Source organism: Polistes dominula, unplaced genomic scaffold (genome assembly GCF_049000335.1).
Source record: "Polistes dominula isolate Pdom_NZ unplaced genomic scaffold, Pdom_raw_medaka contig_77, whole genome shotgun sequence".
NCBI classification, from domain to species: Eukaryota; Metazoa; Arthropoda; class Insecta; order Hymenoptera; family Vespidae; genus Polistes; species Polistes dominula.
In genome coordinates, this window is record NW_028301152.1 from 10,251,894 (window position 1) to 10,274,530 (window position 22,637).

Here is a 22,637-nt window from a genome sequence, read left to right on the forward strand (position 1 = left end):
CTTAACAGTGAAATATATATATTATATACAACGGTAGTGCCATCAGCAATTAGAATTTGACTCTGTAATAGTTTTCGATCGTTTTAACAATATTTAAGTTTTCATGTTATATTTACTCTTGAACTGGATCTTTTATTTCTATATTAAGATTATTATTTTCCATTGCACGTTTAACCGTATTTAACGTTGTATTAATCGTAGCCAATTTTTCTGCCATTTGTTGTAACATAGTAAATATTTTTTCATTTTCCGATGTCTGTCTTTTACGCAACAATATTTCTTTAGCTTTTTTAACAATGTACGAATCTATCCTTAACGTTGGTGAATCCGTATTAGAAATATTAGATGATAAACATTTTCCATAACAACTAACGGGACAACATACGTCAAAATTATCATGAGGCTTAACAACAAGTTTTCCATCCTTTAAATAATTAGGAAACAAAAGAATTCTTTTGACTAGAAAACCTAATGGATTACACGTATACGAATTTCTGCCAGATAAACATCCTAATTTATGTAGAAAAGATGGGCCTGTAGCAACATTTTCAATGTAAGATATAAGACGTATTCTAGAAATCAAACCAATAAGTTCAGCCTTTCCAAGAATTTCAGCAGTATCGCTGACAGCTAAACCATTTAACAAATTAAACAATACAATTGCGATTAAAAATACAAATAATACAAAAACGAAGCGACTGAGTATTGGATGCGATATGAACGGTATATCATTGGCATCGAACTCTCCGGTAAGCATAATTATAGTTTTGAAGAGGGAATGGCCTGGATCGGGAAAGTTCTTATCGCCACCGTCCTTGAAGAGAGTAAAGAACGCAAGTGCAAAGGCTAAGATAAGAAAAGCATATAGAAATAAGAAACGCATAAAGTTCCATGATACTGTCTTAAACATCTCGATACCTGTGGACATTCTTGGATATTGTCCAATTAAAATAACAACTTCCCACGCTGATACTAATATAGCCACTGCACCGACTTCCGGACCAGCGCCGTTTAACAAACATGAGCCTAAAATGATCAGAGTCATTTCTAACCAATTTTCTAAACTAGATATATAGTGACAAGGTGAAGAAACTAATTGTATGATTTCTCGAATGGCAAGAAAAAATAGTGCTACGGCTGTCATGACCCATAGCAGATTATTTTTTTGAAATCCGGTATGCTCAATATTTTTCAACTGTTTATCATTGGTTTCGCTTAGTATTGCATCTGTCACATTAAATTTAATATCATAAGTCATGCCTAAAATATATGTATTGAGTAATATATAAAATATCACATAAAAAGCAAAATTAAGATAGAAAAGGTGACGTATTCTATACCATTTAAGATGTAAAAATGAAGATAAAAGAGGATGTTTTAGAAGATGTTTTAACGCACTATTTTCAGACATATATAGAAGAGTATCCATCTCACAATATTTTGTTGAATTATAAGAATGTTTCTTATTGCAATCTTGTGTATAAGAGTATCGCGTATCGTGTGGCATTAAACATCGATAATTAAATTCAATCGTATATTCGTTCGTACGTTCTTTTCTTGTTTGAAGGCAATCGTCGAAATATTCAGCCAAGGTGTTTAACGGAATGTCAGCAATCGGTGGTACGTTGAATTTATTCATATGTCCTATGTAACTTCCCTTTTCTAATAACCAACTCACTGCTTCGCGAGAACCTGCTCTTGCTGCATAATGCAACGGTGTATTCCCTTTATCTAAATAATACAAATATTTATTATATTATACCAATATCACTATCAACGATCTTCAAAAACATTTATGCCATTTCAATGATATACTTACTGTCTGTACAACGGACATCAACATTATCTTGATCAAGAATCAATTTCAAACATTTCAGCCGATCAGTCCCGACCGATCGTTGTTTTTCAGGCATTCCAAGTTCTAAGCAAGCATCAATAATAAGTTCATTAGCAAGTTCGCTATCTTGTTTTAATAATTCACGTAAAATATCGCAATTGGCTTGCTGTATGGCTATAATAGCTGCTTTCGTTAGATCACACGTATGTCCTTGCATTCTGTCAAGTAATTCCTTAACAATTTTATCAAAATTACGTTCGACCGCCATTTCTAATAACTCATCGATATCATTAATTAAAACATTGTAATCAAATTTTTCTAAACATCTTAAGAAATTGATTTCGTCGTTTGCATTGAGAAAATATCGAAGATTGTGAACAGAAAGGTCTCCAATTCTTGGTGGCGGCAATACTATGTCAGGAAATTTTTTTTCCAAAACCTGACGAGTCGTTTGACCATTGTAATCCTTATAAGTATCCAAGTCAAGGGATTGTTTGCTCTTTTGTTGTATCGCAGTGACTATATCTCTTTGACCTTTCATAGCAGCAAAATGAAGTGCTGTAATACCTTTATTGTTCGGTATGTTTGGACTAGCACCATTCTCGAGAAGCAATTCGATGCATTCTAAATGATTTTTTTTAATAGCTATATGAAGTGCCGTTTGTTGAGCAGCTTCTATGTTTGGATTGATCATACGGTTGTTTAGTAATACTTTTAACGTTGTTACGTGTCCGCCTTCAACAGCAAAATGAATAGGTGCACGATTGTGAGCCTCGTTGACTCTATTTGGATTTGCACCGTTTTCTAATAACAATTTAACGAACTCGGTACGCCCATTTTTACATGCAACGTCTAATAAAGTTTCTTCCGAACGATTTGGATAAACATAATTGACGTTAACGATTGATTGCTGTCCCTTTGAATTTTGTCCAAGAAGATTTTTAAAGGCTCTTAAATCATTTACTCGTAAACTCTCCATTAAAACTTTGTACAAAATTTGGATTCCAGCAACAGGTTGATCGTGTTCGCGTAATAAATGCATTTGTAATGCCTCTTCTTCCGGATCCATTTTAATTTTAAGATAATAAACTCGGAAACACTTTCTGTAATTATAAATGCAAAATAATTATGTAAATAATTATTATCTTCACACATTTTAGTGTTTATATTAAGCGTGGGTGTTATCGTAGTACGGCCCTGACAATGATGTCATCTCAACACAATTGAAGCATTAAAGCAAATTTATTTTCAGACGAATGTATAAGAGAGTAAGTTTATCATTACAATAACAAACTCTCATATTTCTTTCGTAGACATTTTTAAAAAACCATTTTTTTTTTACAAAATTAATCTTGAAAAATATAATTTTTAATAATAAAGTTCATTATAATTTTACAAAAATGATGATCATACTATCCGGATGAGTATTTCCTGTCGTTGGCGTTCATTTAGATTTCAAATGTAATTATCAATATACTAGTACTCATAATGTATATTTTTAATAAATTATAATTTAAGTATTATTTCATATTATATTATACTGTGGTTATTATTTCATATTACAATAAAACACACAAATCGTTTTATATCAAAAAAATTATCGGTAGAATAATTTAATTACCGTTCGCACTGACACACTCTGGTTTGTTTTCGATTTTGTAATAAAAATAAATATAATATTTAAGAAAGAAAACACTTGTAACATTAAAAGAATATAGGTCTTGTAATAATAACACAATACGAACTGGTGTATGTACGTGCAGCTGCAAATTATTTATAAATTCGTTCATTTACAGTAAATATTATATCTATATGTTTATAAAATTCATACCGTAAATGAAGATGTATAAATTGTTCGTGTGGTTAGTACTTCCTCGAGTATACTGGCATCACGATACAAATATTACTGACCGGTTCTCTTCTATCATGATGTCAGCGTAAAAAGAGAGGGGAAATACACACACACACCATACTTAAGTGTCATATATTGGTCGAACAGCAGTTCTTTTAACATTACCATGCAACAGGTATTTGATTACAGTAATTGAATACGATATTATAAAGTAATTAACTTTCAAATGTTTACATTTCAACTGTACATCTAATAAATCGTTAGATTTTTACGAAGTTATTGTTTCAATGTATTCAGTACACGTATAGTAGAAATTAGTGTAATTGTTGAACTATTATTTCAATGATCATTTGTGATTTATCTTGTATTAACATCACTAAATAAGAAAATTTAATTTCACAATTGATTATGAATATTAAAGAAAAATAGTATAATTAAAAAGAAGTTTAAATTCGATTATGATGAATAATGTACACCTACGTGGCTAAGATTTTTATAATTGAAAATCATTTAAATCAATGAATCACGATCAAGTTATATAAATATTGATCGCATTTTTTAAACTTGATTTTTCTACAAGGACATTTGTTTCTCTTCTACGAGAATCGTCGTAATTATAAATAAATCTTTTATGGTATTGATTAAAAAAAAAAAGAAATAAATAATCAGTAATCGTATTTTATATACATATGTCATGTTTAACAGATTACTATACCGTAAAACATATTCAAATATCTTGTTGGCTCCTTTATTGGATGTATGTTACTTTGTTTCGCAACCTACGTACCCCAATAATTCTGATTTTTATCCTCGACATTTTTGGCCTTGCTTTATCCTTTGCTAAGGACATAAAGCTAAAATTAGGGACTCACGCCATTCGATGACGAAGTATCAGACAGGTAATTCAACATTTCTTAGGATATAAAATTATAATTTTAATATAATATTAAATTGATGAAAATTGAATTGAAAATTGATTATATTCGAAAATAATTATTCTCAAAGTATTTAGATCTAACGTAATTGATAACTTTTCAAATTTGTTCATATTTTAATCAGTAGTACGAAGATCGAATTTGAATAAATAATTACAAAATTGTTAAAGAATTATTTGAAATTATTTAACAAATAAATAATAATATAATTATTAATAATTATATATTTATTAATAATAATATATATTATTGTAAATGATAAATCATGTACCATAACTGTATTATGTGTTATAAGTTATAAGTTAAGAATAACTTAATGTTACTCTCTTCGCAGGTAATATTTATATTTATTTAGCAATAGAGATTAGAGATATAAAAAAATTAGAAATGTTAAATAAAAAATATAGAAGGTTAAAATAAAGATATAAAGAGAATGTGAGATCGGGAAGGGCGCCTGCGTTAAGAATTTGTAATCATCTTATATTAGAGTAGGGGAAACAACATTCAGGGAAACGAAAGAAGAAGCAATGTCGAGATACGTTTACACGTGTTAAGGAAGACTTTTGCGCTTCAGTCGTAGCTTGACGCATCTCAGGAGTGGTGGTGATTATCCTCGTTAAGAGACCGGTGCACATTTTCATCATTTTTTTTTTCTGTCAACGAATAATTGTCATTCAAAGTATACAATCCGATTAAATAACATCATTTTCTTCCACTACATTTCTTCGTACTGTTTTTTAAATCCTTGGTAAGTAATTTTACTTTTTTTATATTTACATCATATAAATATATTTTTCTAAGTATATTAAATATTGTCTAAAGTATTTGATAAGTTTTAGGGAAATTAAAGTTACTTTTATTTATCTAAAAGATTCTTTTTTCTTATATTATACTAATTTATAATTATCGTAATTCGAATTGCAAAACTTCTACGTGATTTAAATAGTTTTTTGTTGCTGATAGTTTTTTTATTATTATTATTACCATGTTACGAATAATTATCAGAAAGATTTTTATTTCTTTTAGTGATCTATAATATTATAATTATGATTTATATAAACTTCTAAACATAATTTAAATTTACAATTCAAATTGTAAAATCTTTTAGTTGTTTTAACTTATCAGAAAGATTTTCATTGCTTTTTGTGATCTATAGTATTATAATTATGATTTATATAAACTTCTACAGATCTAAATTTACAATTCAAATTATAAAATCATTTAGTAGTTTTAATTGTCAAATAAATCAATGAAAGATCGTTGTTTTACCATAATTTTTGTAATCGTAAAAAAAGATCGAAATAATAATAGCATAAAGGTGTTCGGTTATCGTCAGAGATATTTTGAAATGCTGACTTTATATATAATTATGCCATAGGTGGTAAAGGATGATGCGCATTTAACAGTGTGTGTGTATTCTCGTACGTATAAGCATGATTAAAGATTATGTCACTAACTAAGATAATTTATCGATGTCGTTTTGATATTTAACGAATTAATGATTACAATTGGAAATCTAATCACAACGAATATTAAAAAAAAATATATATATATATATATATAAATGACTATTAAGAAGCGCACAATACAAATGTTTGTAGGAAATTAACTGCTCTATAAAAATGGTGTCTTATGTTTTGGCGATTAAATTAAGCGTTCAAAAGATATTCAGAGACAAAAATCAGTACACATGAAAGTTTGATGATGAATATCTTTTGAACGCTTAATTTAATCGCCAAAACATAAGATACCATTTTTATAGAGCAGTTAATTTCCTACAAAAATTTGTATTGCGCATTTTATAATAGTCATTTATTGTCGAGTTATAAAAGTCACAACAAAAAAATGAAATTTGTCTTAAAATCATCAAATTTAAATCTTCAATGAAGTTTACGGAAAAAATATAAGATACCTTTTTTGTAGAGCATTAAATTTCCTACAAAATTCGTCTAGAACATTTTTCTGTACAATCAATAAATAATGAGGAATGAATTTTAATCTATTGGACTGAAAAAAAAATAAAAAACTGCGATACGGAGGATCTTCCTATTAAAATTAAGAGCTCATATTTGGTGAGAATTGTTTTAAGGTGTCTAGCAACCCATTTTTCCGTGGCACTTGAAAAAAAAAAAACAAGTCATTTTTTTGACCCACCCTAATATATATATAATATACTTCGATATTAAAATGAAATACAAGAAAATATATTGTATGTAAAGTAGATATCATTGATTTTTTTGTGAAAGAATATTTATAATACTTCCTGTTAAATATTTCATACTCAATTTGGTCATGTTGGGTCCATAGAAACGTCGATATTTTACATCTGTGCTTTCATTTCTATATTTGGATAATGAGATTCAACATTTATACACACACACACACACACACACACATATACATACATACATATTTATATTTTTATATATTCGACATATGGCAATGCAAGGATTAATGACTAATCTAAGATTTCTATGTAATTTTTAATATTACAACAAGATAATATTGATATAATTAATTAATAAACTTCTATGCAAATGATAATTCTATTTACTTACGTGTATTTACTATATACATATAAATGTTTAATTAAAGAAATATTAACACACACACGCTAGATGCATAAAGATGATTTATCAATAATGTATTCGAACACTACTTTGTCACTTTCATTATTCATATTAACATGCACTACTAACAACGTAAAGATCCATCGTACCATATCCTTCAAATAAATTACCATAAAAATACAAAAGCTATTATTGTGTTTGTATTTGAATATGTTCAACCACGGTAATTCCGGATAAAATAAAGTTACCGTGAATGAATAAATAATAATAATAATGAATAAAACAATTCGATTGTAAAATAAGATATTGCTAACGCTATTTACATTACCTATTTAAATATAAGATGTTGTTATCCTTTTCATTGATGACAATATATCCTTATAAGTTAAGTATGAGTCATTTTTGACCTGCATTTATTTGGACAATCACCACCGATACCTTGCAATTCGTGATATGGGTCTTTAGCAAGAACATATGAGGTGGGCGATTGTGAATACCCTCCATGGGCATGTTCTTATATGGTTTGTCATGAGTCTTGTTTCTGTGACCAGAGTTTCGAGGTCGTCATCATTACGCAATTCCCGATCACATTTAATGAACATCTCGTTGTTTTTTTCTATATTACAATTGGAAAAAATATTTATTTTAAGGACACTTTAGTTATATTGATTTATCATGGATTTACTATAATTACTATAATTAACATAGAGAGATACATAAAATAGAGTGGTATTACTTTAATTTTATTAATTATTGCATATTCATATTATATTAATTATTAATATAATAATATATTATATTATATAATTAGAATAATTAATATAATTAATAATTTTATTAATTATTATTATTATTATTATACATATTATTTTTGTCATCAAAGTATTATCATTTTATATTTGCTCGTCAAGAGAAAAATCATAATTTTACATATATATATTTTGGAACTAAAATTTTGAAGGAAATTTGTGACAAAATGGGAGGATTAACGCAAAGGCCATGGACACCTACAAAAAGAAGAGGCCCCATTGCTGCTGAATACAATAGTCCTGGACCTGCTTGTGTTACTTTACCACCACTTATCGGTATGTTTGATTAAAAGAAAAAGAAAAACAAGTATATAAATACGGAGAACAGCTTCGTTAACATAATATGAATCATTTGTTCTTATTCGTTTCTCCTTATGTGTGGCATAGAAAATCTATGCCGATCTTCTATATAACGGTATAGAAAGTAGAACGTTGTGTATTTTAGTATAACGGAAAGAAAGGTTTTTTAATGATTGTATTGTTGATAACACGATATGGGAAATGATTCACATAATAATAGACCGATTATTCTTCAAACTAGAACTTATTATTAATGGTAGTTTTATTTTTTTATTTATTTAATGTATATTTAGGAAAAACTGTACCGGATTCGAAACGAGGAAGAGCACCTGCATTTTCTTTTGGAAGCAGGTATTAATTTGTTTTCTATATTTATAATTTCTATAAAATATATAAAAAGAATATAATAAGCTGTTTGAATTTTCTATAAATTATTCAGACACGTAGCTAGAAATGATAGTCCTGGTCCAGGACCTGGCCAATACAACGTATCCGGTCTTAGTGCAAAAGGTATGATGTATATCGTTAATAAATAATATGATACAAAATTTCATATGCAAAATAGAACGTAAAATAATTATATATCTAAATAAGTAGTTCACGAAATCAATGTTTTATACGAGCAAAAAGACACACGGAATGTCTCGGTTAGTTTATCGATCAAACTACGGAGTTAGTAACATTCCGTAACAATGGTACTCCCTTCATCTTGAAAACGAACTTTCGCGAAAATTCCTCAATTATACATATATATAGATATCCGGATTTATAGGTAAAGATGGTGCACCTGCTTCATCATTGCATGGTCGTACCAAATCATCGAAATTTGAAATAACTCCAGCACCAGGTGATTACAATCCGGAAAAAGCTGGAAAAGTTATTTTGGATAATTCACCGAAATATTCGTTTGGAATTAGAACCCAAACTGAGAAGATCAGTTGTACACCCGGTAAGCAATTAAAATAGGTATATTTCTTGGTTTTTTTTTTACGTTCGAATCGACAAAATTATTGACAACTTGTAAGAATTATTTGTTGTTTTTTTTTAATAAATTCATTTATTATATTTTTAATTGAAACGAGAATCGACTTATGCGAATAGAATTTAATATATAAATATGTAATATATGTATATAAACAAATTTGATCGACGTACATATCGTAATTACGTATATCTCTCTGAGTCATCTTAGCACCAAGTGATTATTGTACCGAAAACGTGAATCTCGACAAAGCTCCAGAGTACAGTTTTGGCATAAGACCTGTTCTGGATAAACCGAGTGACGTTCCTGGTAAATTATATACATCTACGCATGAAACAAATTGCAAAGAACAATTATTAATCAACAACTAATATAATTATTTACAATTGCAAGATACAATCTAATAGTTCTATAAATTTGCTTTGATAAAATTACATGCAATCAATTTAACAAACAATTTCGTACTAATACCAATCTTGTTTATTACCAAATTTGTTTAATTAGGTCGATTTGAAATTTTACACATACATATAAAAATTTTCTTAATTACTATATAAACTCTAAGTACATTTCAGGGTACAATTAACAAATTTAATTTATGCTTTTACTTAGGATGATTCTACATTTAAATAAAAATAACAAAACAAAAAAATATCTTTACGACGTTACACAGCATCCATGATCATCGATATCAAAATTTGAAAAGACGGGCAAAAACATTTAACGGATAGGTATTGGATTTTAATCTATTTATAAACAGATCAGATTAATTAACGTGTATTATGACTATTTCGCATTAATAGTAAAAATGTAGCTTCGCACTTTTTTGCTTTTATATTATACTAATTAACTGATTTTTGGTGCACGTTTGTCACACGTAGATGCATTCGATTGACTGTAAAATTAGACAAATTGCTTTTTATTTAGATGATATAATTATTCGAAAAGTTATCATAATATGTTGTATAGAAAGTCATTATAAAAGTATCATTTGATTAATGACAATAAAAAAAGTAATAATAATATAAAAAAATTAATATTTAGCTGGGAAAAAAATATCGAATGAAATAAATATTGGTATTAAAATAAAATTGAATTTGAATATTCTCAGCACCTGGTGCCTATTATCCCGAAAGAGTCAAATTGAGTCACTCACCTCAATACAGTTTTGGATTGAGAACTTCGCTCGATAAATTGAACGATACACCAGGTAAAATATACAACTAAATTAATTAAACAATATCTTAATAATATTAATTTTTGTTTGTTGATAGCTCCAGGAACGTACAGTCCAGAAAAAGTGAATTTATCTAAAAGTCCTCGATACAGTTTAACTGGAAAGGGTCACGAAGAAAAACCGGTCGATACTCCAGGTAGATTATAATTCCTTATTATTATAGTCTGATCAAATTTTTATTAACTTTTAATATAAATATTTATAGCACCTGGTACTTATCGCCCTGAAAATGTTAAGCTGGATTCTACTCCACAATTTAGTTTCGGTATTAGAACACCATTAGATAAGATTAGTGACACACCAGGTAGAATTTTATAATCAAATTATAAAACACAATATATACACGTATATTTAATGTAAATACCGTAATATATTAATTCAATGTGTTTAGCGCCAGGTACATACAGTCCAGAAAAATTTAATTTGGATAAAGGTCCTCAGTATAGTTTAACCGGCAAAGGTCCTAGTGATAAACCTAATGATGTTCCAGGTATGTTAACATTTAAATATTTGAAAGAAAGTTACAATTCATGATGATTATAATGATTGTAATAAAATGAGAACAATATTTTTTATAGCACCAGGTACATACTGTCCTGAAAAAGCTAAATTAGATCATTCTCCTCAATTTAGTTTCGGATTACGTACATCTCTCGATAAAATTAGCGATACACCAGGTAACTATGCTGTGATTTTTTTCTAGATTTATTTTAACTTGAAAGTTTTTTATTTAATCTTGTAGCACCTGGCACTTATAGTCCTGAAAAGATAAACTTGGATAAAGGGCCACAATATAGTTTGAGTGGCAAAGGTCCGTCTGACAAAATTGATAATACTCCAGGTATTTCAAACAAATTATACAAAAGATGTATATTTAATTATAAATAATTTTTTATACAAAACATATATTTATTGTTACGCAGCTCCCGGCACTTATTCTCCGGAAAAAGTTAAATTAAACAAAGCACCACAATATAGTTTTGGTCTAAGAACTTCATTGGAAAAACCGAATGACACACCTGGTATATCATAAAAATATTATAAAATTATACAAATGAATTTTATTAATGTTATATTTTATTCACATTATTTATAGCTCCTGGAACTTATGCTCCTGAGAAATTCAACTTGAATAAAGGTCCTGAATACAGTTTAAGTGGAAAAGGTTTATCAGAAAAACCAAATGATTTCCCTGGTTAGTATATTTTATATTTTTATATGCAGAAGTGGGCTCTGTATATTTTATGTATTAATAATTTTTCTTTACCATATGCACACATATAGCACCAGGAACATATAGCCCAGAAAAAGTAAATTTAGACAAAGGACCACAATTTAGTATCTCCGGAAAAGGAATGACTCCAAAATTGAATGATAATCCTGGTAATTATATTTCTTAATGATATTTATCCTTTTTATCTCTTTTTTTCCTCGATTAACTATGACGGAATTAACACCTTAATTAAAAGAAAATATTGAATATCTTCATTGACTTAATAGGCCCTGCAGATTACCGTCCAGAGAAAGTAAACCTTCAACATAAACCTTATTTCTGTTTTGGTAGTAGAACACCTTTGGATAAACCTAAAGATACACCAGGTAACGGTGTGGATTAACCAATTGCTTTAATGCTTCCAAATTATTTAAACAAAAAAAAAGACCACCCTCTGATTCTGTATTCAAAATTTATATGAAATAATTTTTTAACTATGTAACAAATAATTATCTACTAATTATTAAATTATATGTGGGCTTATAATTTTTCAACCTTCATTCTACAAAAATATCATATCCTTTTTTTCTTAACATTCTTTATGGAAATTAAGATGAAACTATGATTTGATATTAATTCAAATGGAAAGTGAAAGTCATTACGCATATATGTAGGTATGCTATGTCTTATACAGAGTTGTAGAAAATATAGTCTATCTTCAGGGGCACATATTCAAAAAGTTACTTTGTTTCATCTCATCGTCGATCATATATAATTTTAAATGTAATGCAAAATGCTTTATTCACTGTATTTGACACTAAAACGTAAGTGTTTGACTAGGAAATATTTAATGCTGATAGTAATAGAAAATTTCTGTTCAACAAATTTGCTATAAAGTTATGTTTAAAAAATGTGTTATTGTATATTGACTTGTTGAATATCAAAAATTAAGAATTGTTAATTGAATTTAATTCTATTTATTTGTTACTAATGTAATGTTAGATTTTTATGTTTCTATGTAAAATGTTTTAAAATAATTTTCTAAAATACACTGAAATAATTTGATTTCTTTCATATTTTACAGCACCTGGAACTTATTGCCCAGAAAAATCGCAATTAGACAAAGCTCCTCAATTTAGTTTTGGTATAAGACCACCTCTTGAAAAGCCTAATGATATACCAGGTGAGAACAAATCTATTCAGTAATAATAATTTATAATTTTCATTGTAATCAATGTTATTAAAAATCTAATTAATAATGAATTCCATTAAAGGATTTGAAAATTAGAATTTCATTTATCTACAAATTGATTATATTATTCACACTTTTTATTTAGCACCTGGCACATATAATCCTGAAAAGGTAAATTTAAATAAATCTCCACAATATAGTTTTGGATTAAAACCTGATATACGTCAAACATATACAATTCCAGGTAAGTAAAAATATATTTAAAAAGTAGTCAGTAGAAATATAGACTTTTGGCCTAATATATTTATTTGAAGGACCTGGTGAATACAGTCCAGAAAAAGCCATGTTTTTGCTTGAAAAAGCTCTACAATTCACTTTTGGTCTTAGACCTCCAATGAGCAGATTAAATGATACTCCAGGTAATTAGAAATATCTCTGTATTATCTAATTTGTTTAGATTAACAAAGGCGTGTAAGTGTTGTATATCACATTTAGTTATAGCATGCATTATGTATTTGCACTTGGTTGTCATTGCTTTAAAAAATAATAGAGTAGAGTAATGAATCGTAAAATAAAAATATGATATTAATCTCACGTAAAACATATTAAATAAATGAAATATAATAAATAATATACGATAACGATAAGCATAAGTCGATTCTGATATACAAGTTATCTTTATTTATTTTCTTGGAATTTCTTGTACGTTAATTTGTTATTATTATTAACTAATGTTACATATCATTTGTATTCTTTTACTCATAGCACCTAACGTATATAACATACCTTCTGCCCTCGGTGCAACGAAAGAAGGAAATAAAAAAACATCACCAGCATATTCAATTTCTGGTAGACAAAAGACTTTCGCCGATGAAAGAATTTTAGTCCCCGGTCCTGGTACATATGAAACTATAAAGCCAGATGCAGTTAGAGTCAAAAGTCCAGCTTATAGTATAAGCGCACGATTTGAGGTACCAAGTGATCATTCCAAAATTCCCGGTCCTGGCGCACATTGTCCAGAAAAGGTAAATAAATATTTTATATAAAGAATGATAATATCGTTTATACAAAAACCTATATTAAAAAGGGTAATTTAAAGATAGTAATAATATATATAATATTATTTTAGGTTCTTCTAGATGTTCCTCCGGCTCATACATTCGGTATTAGACATTCACCTTATATTTGCAACTTGAAAGATATGGTTTATTAATTATAATTCAAACGATGCATATATTATCTTGTTCTTAAACTATAAAAATAATTTTATTACACATATATATTATCTTCACATGTTTCATGAATTACAGAATAATTTTCGTATAAAAAGTACTTCAGTCTAACTTTACCAAATTATAAAAATATATTATATGTGTTTTTATACATTAACATGCTCACATATGCTTTATACAAACAATATATATATATATCAATTTAAAATTAACCAATTATCAACATCATGAATGCAATATATAAATACTGTTTTAAAAATCAAATATTATACAATAAATTGCAAATAACTACATCACTTGCGTTATTTTTTTTAAATATAAACTGCACAGCAATATAATACTAAAACATTAGATTTAACAAGATTTGATATTAAAATATATAAAAGTTATATATATATAAAATATATAAAATACAATTAAATAATGAATAAGTACATCTTGTTTAAAATGATTGGCATAAAATCTAAAGCCATTAAATAATATAATAAGATATTATGTAAAATTTAAAATATTGTTTGTTTCAATATTCTTACTTTGTCAAAACGTTAAAATATAGTTCATGAAGATTGCTAAGTACACTTGCATTTAGTATAAACACAATCTCCCGATATCCATGTAGATAAGATTTGAAGATTATCATCTAATAAAACAAAATCAGCATCAGCATCAAAATTTAATACACCTTTTTTAGATTCAATGTTCAATGTTCTTGCTGGATGCAAGGTTGCAGCTTCTAAGGCTTCAACTATAGAGCAGCCTACATTTAAATCATTGTAAAAATTAATATATCTACGAATTTAATGATGCTATTTGTTTGTTAAGAAATATTATATTTACCTGTTGCTTCCTTAAAAATACGTATACATTCAGACATTTCAGTTATACTACCACAAAGAGTATTGGTGCCAGTGATATAGGCCTGTCCTTTACGTACTTCTATATCAAACTGACCTAGTCGATGTACACCTTCTTCCAAACCCAATGCTGATATTGCATCCGTTACAAGAACGAGTCCTTTAATTGTAATATGTGTGTGTGTGTGATTAATTTAATATATTATAATAGTAAAATAAAAATTAAAATAATATATACATATAAATATTTATCAACCTTTAGGATGCGTTCTATGTGCAATTCTTAATGCTGCAGGATGAGTATGCACCCCATCAGCTATGATACCAAAATGAACAATCTTTCCTGGTGGTATTTTATCAGATGTCAATAAACCAACTAGTCCTGGATCACGATGATGGAACTATAAGATATCAAGTGAAATAGTTTATTAATAATATTACATTATACAGTTATTATATATTATATTTACCGGCAACATAGCGTTGAAAAGATGTGTAATGAACGTGGCCCCACTATTTACTGCTATTTCCCCCACTTCTAAACTGGCAATAGAATGTCCTACAATAATAATATCAATAGCACTAAAATAAATAAAAAAAATCGGAAGTATAAGCAACGTAAGGAAATGTAAATAGCGTCAAATATATTTCGATAAACTTACCTACAGAAACTTTAATATTTCTTTTGCATAATTCTTTAATAACAGACGGCGCAGAATGAATTTCAGGTGCCAACGTAATAAGACAAACGTTTTCCAAAGTACCATACATATCAGTCAATGATTTAAAATCCTGTAATATAATAATTATTTAATAAATAAATCTAATGTTTCTAAAGATTATCAGATTAATTAAATAACTCACAGAATCGAACTCTTTAATACATTGTTCAGGGTGAGCACCTTTTTTATGAATGCTTATAAAAGGACCTTCTAAATGAACACCTAAAACGGTTGCTCCGTGACTACCACCGTTTTGTTTTTTAATCTTAGGTAGTACTTTATAATACGTATCACTAGGAGATGTAACTAATGTAGGACAAAATGATGTAACACCATGTGCTAATAAATTTTTGGCTACTTTGTTTATACCTTCTTCAACGTTTTCAACATTATGTGAAAAATCTATACCAAAACCACCTATTTAATTAAAAACAAAAAAAATACTAATTAGATTTATAATTATTAATAAAAATATCTTATAGAATATAATTTACAGAATAATATTGTGTGATGTTACATATCTGTAGAATTTGTTAAATTTCTCTTGTTGACGTTTTGATAAAATTCTTTTATTTTGCTATTTACATTGCTATTTTTATGTACACACAATTCTATTTTATAACCACCACGTTAACCACGTTTATTTAATAATACATGTTAAGAATGAATAAAATTAATATGTGTAATATTTTATATAAAAATTATTATTGTAAGGTTAAAATTTTTTTTTTAGAGAGAATTGACAACGCTAGAAGTGATAAGAAAATAAAAATAATAGATATCATATATTATAAATATGTAAATATATTATCTTAAAATACCGTTAATTTGTAAATCTATGTAACCTGGTGCAATTAGTGCACCTTGACAGTCTATTCTAAAATCGGGTAATACTTTTTCATCGTAAAAAATCTTTTCTGGATTTATTATTTTTCCATCACGAACCCATAAGTCTTCAATTATAATTTTACCCTCTCGTAACATTGTACAATTGTAAAATTGTTTCAATATCGATTTACTAGTATCCATTTTTGGTAATTAACAAAAAAGAAATGTATAAAACTGAAAGATAATATAATAAAAAAATATTCTAACTAAAAATCCATCCACTCTCATCGAATTTCTCTTATCAAACTAATTTGTTCGTGAGTGCCAGTGACCTTTGAATTGTCAACGTATTCAGAAGATGTCGCTAAAACAGAATAGATATTCGGCAAGGTCATGAAAATAATTAATATATGATGCTATGTACGTAAAAAATATTTCTATTTTATCCAATGCAGATCTGTATTACAAAAGAATTATTGTTTTTTTTGTTTGTTTATGTACAGTCTTTACACAGTAATATTTAGAAACATACAGGTCAACTTGTAATACATGTAAGAGTATATTTAATAATGTTTAAAGTTTAACATATTGAATATATAATACCAATAGAGAGAGGAATACACAGAGAATATTACTTACCACACGTGTTGATATATACGCGTTTTAAAAAACACATAGACATAATTAAAGAATTAAAGGCAAAACGTTAACATAAAATCACTACCATAATTGATATTATTATATATTTCATTAAAGTATTAATTATATTTTATTTCAAATATCATGCAATTCATATCTAATTAATATGTTTTTCGTCGAAACATTATTTAAAGAGTTTAGAAGAAATGTTGGTAGATTAAAATAAATGAGATCTACATGTAGTTTTTTTTTTACTTTTGTATTAAAAATGCTTCAACAGTACCCAAAATTTGTTCATAGATCAACGCGTCTGAAAAAGAATTTAACCAGCCTTTTGCCTGCATATATATAAACGTAACAACAGTATAAAACGCAGTAATTAAAAATGACGATAATCATATTGAGAGCATAACTATTACACTTATGACATTATTAGATCTTAGCAGTAAGTAGCTATATACTATTCATTATTAACGTTGATTTAGAGGGAGGATACGCATAATTTTTTTCGCTGGTATGTTGAAGAGTGTCTAGGCTTGATCTGGAATAGGAGATATGATATGATTAGATGGTTCATACAAAGTGGATTATGTTGGAGCCGAAGGTGCAGGATATCTAGGCAGTTATCGGTCAGGTTTCGTTAGTATGTTCTTGCTTACTGTAACGCTCGAATGATTTTTTTTCTTTTTTTATCGTAATTCATACGAAATTCTACTGTTGTTTACATTCATTAGGATCCTCGCCTTGTTTTTTCCCACCAGAAGACGCATTGAATGGAGAAGATTCTTCATCTTCTTCATCTGAAGTTGCAATATCATCATCATCATCTTCATCATCATCATCATCTCCCTCTTCTTCATCTTCTTCGTCTTCATAATCTTCATCGTCTTCCAATCCTTCACCTAAAAATAAAAAAAAAATATTGAAAAAAACAGTTGAACACGTTTAACTGTTAAGAATGAAGAAAGAAAAATTCGCGTGACATTCAACGTGTTAACAACAAAGCACCAACAGAACATAAACAGTTCATTTGTTTTGCTTTCAAGGTCATCCGAAGGTCATGCTAGTATACTTGTTGTGAATTCGTATGAATACGAGCTATAATACTGTAAGGTTAGAAATATAGAGTATCATTTAAAAAATACAAAGGTAGTCTTAAAAAGAAAAAAAAAATAGAAAAAAAATGTTTTTGAACTTTTTTTTATTGCAATTTATAGTTAATCAAAAACAGATCAACTTTTGTTTTTTATTAGATTATCGCAAATACTTGAAAAATCGTGAATAAAGTTATATGAGACACCCTTTCTACTGTATCCAATTACCTGTATAGTACAGTACAGCTCTAGGAACTATACGTTCTCTGATATAATGTCCAATTTCAAAATCACTTGTAAGCAAAGCTTGAGTTTCATCATCTAACTCCGCTTCTGCATCATCTGGCACTATAAATTATCCAATAATTTACAAAATTATATCATATTACGAACATATTAATAAAAAATATGTCCACTTACCAACTGGTGGACTAAAGAAATTAAAGAATGAATCATTTTGAACAGTTTTCGTTACTGTACGCATAGAACCTCTAGATTTATGCTTTTGATTCTTTTTTATTGTTTTAACCGTTACATTTTTTCCCTTTTTCCAATCAATTACGCAACCCTAAAATTGATAAACATACATTTGTTTTAATATATAAAAATAATATTTTTCATATATTTAATAAATTAAAATATAATAATTATATAATGAGTTACCTTGCTTTTATATATTTCAGGCCCTTCAAAACTGAATGGATCATGTTTTTCTGGTGCACATCTTATAATATATTCTTTAGTAAGAACAGAATTGGTAAAATATTCATTCGGTTCAAAATAGAATTCAAGAACAAAACCCTAAAATATTACAATAAATTTAAAGTATTATTAATAAAATATAGCAAATTAGAATAATGTAAACATTATTATATATATATTACTTACCATCGGATTAGATTTTAAAAATTGTACTTTGATGTCATTTAAATGTAATAAAATTGGTTCATCATGTTCTTGTACCATATCAGCCAACATTGAAACATTTTTAAATATCGTTACCCAAAATGCAGGTATCCCTTTAATATCCTCATTTTCAACTCTAATAAAAAATAATTTAAATGAATTCAGATATAAATTTCATTGCTATAATTAAATTTATTTATATAAATAAAAACTTACTTCTCTTTCTTCTCCTGAGAATCATCAAGATCTGTTTTAGTTTTTAATTCATTTGCCAAGGCCTCTTCATCTTCATCACTTTCCCAGACACATTGTTCATCTGTCGGTTCGTATGAACCAGAAACTATTAGACTTCTTTTCTCGTATAGAGGTGCACACATATTGTAATAAGCACATTCTAAGGCATGTACTTCTTCATAAAATTTGGCTTCAATGTTAGTAGTAACCAATTGCAGTTGTTTGAGAGCCTTAATTCTACGTTTAATAGGTGCTGGTAGCGACTGCATTTGCTAAAAGTTAAAATATTTTTTGATATGATTAAATGATTCGCTTAAGAGAATATTTTCAATCATAATTAAAGATATTAAATAATTTCATCGATAAGCAGACGAGTATTTTATATACATATATAATTTTATACAAAATTATTCTTAAATTTCTTTGAATCCTATGATTGAGTTATATTATTTATTTAATAAGTAAAAATATATACATTAATTACATGCTTAAATGACAATTGTTTTATAAACATGAAAAATATGTCAATAAGCAACAAATCATACCTTAAAAAAAAAGAAAACTTGATTTTTAACACAGCAAAGTAACATATGCATCTACTAATTTACATTTCTTTAAATATATGAAGCAATAAAAAATTGTTTAAACTTATAATATAATTTTTGTTGGAATACCTCTATCCCAGGTGCACAAACGAGATCTTGCGGAGAATTTACTTTTTCAGTGGTTTTAATTCTTTTCGCATCTATCTTTGAAGTATTGCGTTCATCTTCTTCAACAGATTCCGTATCAGTAGTATCTCCGGCACGTTCTGGATCAGTGGTCATAGTACTATAATCCAGATTTATTTTCCATGAAAGTTATTACAAATAATACAATTAAAGCTACATTCATATTTTAAAATCTATACAATGTCTTTTTGTTAAATCTTATCTTGTAATTGAAATTATATTTTTGGTAGAAATACAAGAAAACTAGAAATTCCTAATTTCGTTAATTTTAGTTCATTTCTATATGCCAATTTTTAAAATCGAAGAATGAGAATATATAAAACTGATACGGTATCTTACTAAATAAAAAAAGCTGAGATTCTAATAAAATGAATATATTGATATCAATATAAAAAACTAAACTGAAATTTTTTTCAGCAAACTATCGTTAAGCAATATTTGATGTGATGTGCATAGTTTTGACAAAAAGTTCAATTTTACAGTGCAATAAAACATTCAATTAGCAAGTCATTTTTTATACATATCAGTACCGTGCTTTATTATATCAATTGACTATTTCTCAAATATTATAAATGCTAAACGATTTCAAAAATAATATTGCTTAAAAGTTATTACGTAGCAAATTAATGTACATGCGAAAGAACATTAATACTTAACTCAAATGTTCATAATGCTAATAAAAGGTTATTTCTTGGGATATATGCATGCATCATGAAATATAAAAATTCTTCATTTTAAAATACGATTAAAGTAACAGGTAGATATGAAATATTGTAATTGATTAATTTGTCATAAAGAAAATTTACGAAAGATATCATAAAAACTTGAAAAAAGATTAACAATTATAATGCAAAGGCATAAGAGACGTTGCACATGGGATGAACTCCGATCTTAAATTTTTGGCGTTATATCTATCTAAAAATACTAAAGTAAATTGTATATAAAGAATACAAGTAATTTAGCAATAATTACATGCTTTAACAAGAAAAAAAGAATTTTTTTAATTGTAATTGCGTACCTCTTAAAAATGATGTCGTTCAGAAAAGAAGGAACAAAACCAGGAACAACGAACCGGCCGTTGTATCGATGGTTTTATCGGAACTTTCGTTATACGTAGACGATGTGAAGTTAGTTGCTAGGCGCGTTTCGAAATTAGACAGAAATACGGACGAATCAAAATGCTTGGTTGTTCGAAATAAACTGTCAACCAATAGGAACACTGATTTTTCCACGATTCTAAATTTTATTTGTTTTATTTAAAGTGCAAATCATATACGTATAATATATTATTTTAAACTAAATGATAATTACAATACTCTTTATAATAATTTTATTTTAAACTCATTATAATTTGTTATTCTACGATATTTTTATTTTTAATAAAGATATGAGAAAAAAAACTAAATGAGATACAACTACACAATGAATTGTGCAGTTACTGAATAACGAATATATCGTCCTTTGAAAAATTTAATAGTTTTCTCAATAGAACTTTACCGATGTTTTCACTGTATAAATTTGTTAATTATATTCGATATAAATTTACAGAAGTTATCTCTCTTTCTCTATATATTATGTATAACTTTTATTACTTTAAAGAGATTTTAATAAAATGTATTAATATTTTTCTATGCATAATTTATGTTTATAATTTACAGGATAACATTATAATACAGATTATCGCTAATGATACATAATTAATATATTTCTCCTAAAATAATTATAATAATATTGATACTAAATTAATATCTAAAAATCTGTTACACGTCCTTTTCTTTCCCAATCCCCATAACGAGTTGGTTCTGGTCCACGTGGTCCACCAATTTCACCTGTTTTTGGATTTGTATTATCTGGAAATGGCTTCAAAGGTTCTTTTTCTTGATAAGGATGCTTTCCTTCTTCAAATTCTGGTAACTTTTCTATTAAATGTAATAAATAAACATTTGATTAATATGTTATATTGTATGTGTACTATGTATTTAATTAAATATTACAAACCTATCGATGTACGTTCACGCAATTTCTTCCTAAATTCTTTAATTCTTTCACTTTCCACTTTTCCATCTGTCTTTTTCTCAGAAAACAAACGCCTGCAACCTGTGAAAAGACTATGTATAAGAAGAAATACAAATTTCTGTAAAAAAATTAGGTTACATCAATAAGTATCATTCTATCCTTATTTATTAACAACCTATTTATTGTATTCAATTCTTTCTGTTCAATTATTATTCGTGCATTTTGCGCAATACTAGGCAGAACTTTGTTAGAAAACATTTTTTCTCACTAAATTTATACAAATCCTTTAAAAAGGTTAGGTTTCTTAGTAATCAGCTTTAGTAATCAGCTGACAATGTATTAGTACTTGTTCTTAATAATAGGAGCATATATTCCAACACATAGATGCTTTTACGAACCCAATATTTTGAATGAGTATTAACTAATTTGTCGAAATTTTACATATCAACAAAAT

At 27.5% G+C, this 22,637-nt stretch overlaps 5 protein-coding genes across 11 annotated transcripts; 1 reads left to right on the top strand and 4 right to left on the bottom strand.

The window, feature by feature from the left end:
* Positions 1-101: 101 nt before the first annotated feature.
* Positions 102-4,068, bottom strand: pain (transient receptor potential cation channel family member painless). Of its 2 annotated transcripts, XM_089178077.1 has the most exons (4): positions 3,669-4,068; positions 3,459-3,600; positions 1,820-2,940; positions 102-1,731 (listed from the first exon to the last, which is right to left on the bottom strand). In XM_089178077.1, the coding sequence occupies exons 3-4, from the start codon at positions 2,904-2,906 to the stop codon at positions 113-115; spliced, it is 2,706 nt and encodes a 901-aa protein (XP_089034203.1). In that variant the 5' UTR covers positions 2,907-2,940; positions 3,459-3,600; positions 3,669-4,068; the 3' UTR covers positions 102-112. The 2 variants fall into 2 exon arrangements, with proteins under 2 accessions (XP_089034203.1, XP_015188750.2); XM_015333264.2 differs by lacking the exon at positions 3,459-3,600.
* LOC107072914 (uncharacterized) lies at positions 1,036-14,455 on the top strand. Of its 5 annotated transcripts, none has more exons than XM_089178078.1 (21): positions 1,036-1,175; positions 8,156-8,279; positions 8,597-8,654; positions 8,743-8,813; positions 9,076-9,252; positions 9,496-9,594; positions 10,397-10,495; positions 10,560-10,658; positions 10,728-10,826; positions 10,914-11,012; positions 11,101-11,199; positions 11,265-11,363; positions 11,446-11,544; positions 11,619-11,717; positions 11,807-11,905; positions 12,023-12,121; positions 12,820-12,918; positions 13,073-13,171; positions 13,242-13,346; positions 13,693-13,952; positions 14,057-14,455. In XM_089178078.1, exons 2-21 carry the CDS (start codon positions 8,171-8,173, stop codon positions 14,138-14,140), a joined length of 2,151 nt encoding a protein of 716 aa, XP_089034204.1. In that variant the 5' UTR covers positions 1,036-1,175; positions 8,156-8,170; the 3' UTR covers positions 14,141-14,455. The 5 variants fall into 5 exon arrangements, with proteins under 5 accessions (XP_089034204.1, XP_015188718.2, XP_015188716.2 ...); XM_015333230.2 differs by lacking the exon at positions 1,036-1,175 and adding an exon at positions 5,134-5,372; XM_015333232.2 differs by lacking the exons at positions 1,036-1,175; positions 12,023-12,121 and adding an exon at positions 5,132-5,372.
* A 129-nt stretch (positions 14,456-14,584) lies between these two features.
* On the bottom strand, positions 14,585-16,904 carry LOC107072916 (N-acetylglucosamine-6-phosphate deacetylase). Its single transcript, XM_015333234.2, has 7 exons — positions 16,557-16,904; positions 15,878-16,152; positions 15,676-15,805; positions 15,484-15,572; positions 15,270-15,414; positions 14,997-15,173; positions 14,585-14,916 (listed from the first exon to the last, which is right to left on the bottom strand). Exons 1-7 carry the CDS (start codon positions 16,762-16,764, stop codon positions 14,729-14,731), a joined length of 1,212 nt encoding a protein of 403 aa, XP_015188720.2. The 5' UTR covers positions 16,765-16,904; the 3' UTR covers positions 14,585-14,728.
* Positions 16,905-16,984: 80 nt separating this feature from the next.
* On the bottom strand, positions 16,985-21,327 carry Nap1 (Nucleosome assembly protein 1). Of its 2 annotated transcripts, XM_015333236.2 has the most exons (8): positions 21,186-21,327; positions 20,111-20,267; positions 19,419-19,708; positions 19,185-19,338; positions 18,960-19,097; positions 18,717-18,864; positions 18,525-18,644; positions 16,985-18,104 (listed from the first exon to the last, which is right to left on the bottom strand). In XM_015333236.2, the coding sequence occupies exons 2-8, from the start codon at positions 20,261-20,263 to the stop codon at positions 17,914-17,916; spliced, it is 1,194 nt and encodes a 397-aa protein (XP_015188722.1). In that variant the 5' UTR covers positions 20,264-20,267; positions 21,186-21,327; the 3' UTR covers positions 16,985-17,913. The 2 variants fall into 2 exon arrangements, with proteins under 2 accessions (XP_015188722.1, XP_015188724.1); XM_015333238.2 differs by lacking the exon at positions 20,111-20,267 and having other exon boundaries at positions 21,186-21,299.
* Positions 21,328-21,784: 457 nt separating this feature from the next.
* On the bottom strand, positions 21,785-22,575 carry LOC107072922 (succinate dehydrogenase assembly factor 4, mitochondrial). Its single transcript, XM_015333245.2, has 3 exons — positions 22,359-22,575; positions 22,166-22,275; positions 21,785-22,086 (listed from the first exon to the last, which is right to left on the bottom strand). Exons 1-3 carry the CDS (start codon positions 22,439-22,441, stop codon positions 21,917-21,919), a joined length of 363 nt encoding a protein of 120 aa, XP_015188731.1. The 5' UTR covers positions 22,442-22,575; the 3' UTR covers positions 21,785-21,916.
* Positions 22,576-22,637: the final 62 nt, after the last annotated feature.

Bases quoted from the DNA above. Each gene is read 5' to 3' on its own strand.
- LOC107072922 (XM_015333245.2), bottom strand. From the start codon at position 22,441: ATGTTTTCTAACAAAGTTCTGCCTAGTATTGCGCAAAATGCACGAATA. The intron at 22,276-22,358 runs GTTGTTAATAAA...TCTTATACATAG, and splicing joins GAATTGAATACAATAAATAG to TCTTTTCACAGGTTGCAGGC. The intron at 22,087-22,165 runs GTTTGTAATATT...TACATTTAATAG, and splicing joins GCGTGAACGTACATCGATAG to AAAAGTTACCAGAATTTGAA.
- LOC107072916 (XM_015333234.2), bottom strand. From the start codon at position 16,764: ATGGATACTAGTAAATCGATATTGAAACAATTTTACAATTGTACAATG. The intron at 16,153-16,556 runs GTATTTTAAGAT...TTAATTAAATAG, and splicing joins CATAGATTTACAAATTAACG to GTGGTTTTGGTATAGATTTT. The intron at 15,806-15,877 runs GTGAGTTATTTA...ATTATATTACAG, and splicing joins GTATTAAAGAGTTCGATTCT to GATTTTAAATCATTGACTGA.
- Nap1 (XM_015333236.2), bottom strand. From the start codon at position 20,263: ATGACCACTGATCCAGAACGTGCCGGAGATACTACTGATACGGAATCT. The intron at 19,709-20,110 runs GTATTCCAACAA...TTTAACTTTTAG, and splicing joins TTTGTGCACCTGGGATAGAG to CAAATGCAGTCGCTACCAGC. The intron at 19,339-19,418 runs GTAAGTTTTTAT...ATTTTTTATTAG, and splicing joins TCTCAGGAGAAGAAAGAGAA to AGTTGAAAATGAGGATATTA.
- pain (XM_015333264.2), bottom strand. From the start codon at position 2,906: ATGGATCCGGAAGAAGAGGCATTACAAATGCATTTATTACGCGAACAC. The intron at 1,732-1,819 runs GTAAGTATATCA...TGTATTATTTAG, and splicing joins TGATGTCCGTTGTACAGACA to ATAAAGGGAATACACCGTTG.
- LOC107072914 (XM_089178078.1), top strand. From the start codon at position 8,171: ATGGGAGGATTAACGCAAAGGCCATGGACACCTACAAAAAGAAGAGGC. The intron at 10,659-10,727 runs GTAGATTATAAT...AAATATTTATAG, and splicing joins AAAACCGGTCGATACTCCAG to CACCTGGTACTTATCGCCCT. The intron at 12,919-13,072 runs GTGAGAACAAAT...CTTTTTATTTAG, and splicing joins AAAGCCTAATGATATACCAG to CACCTGGCACATATAATCCT.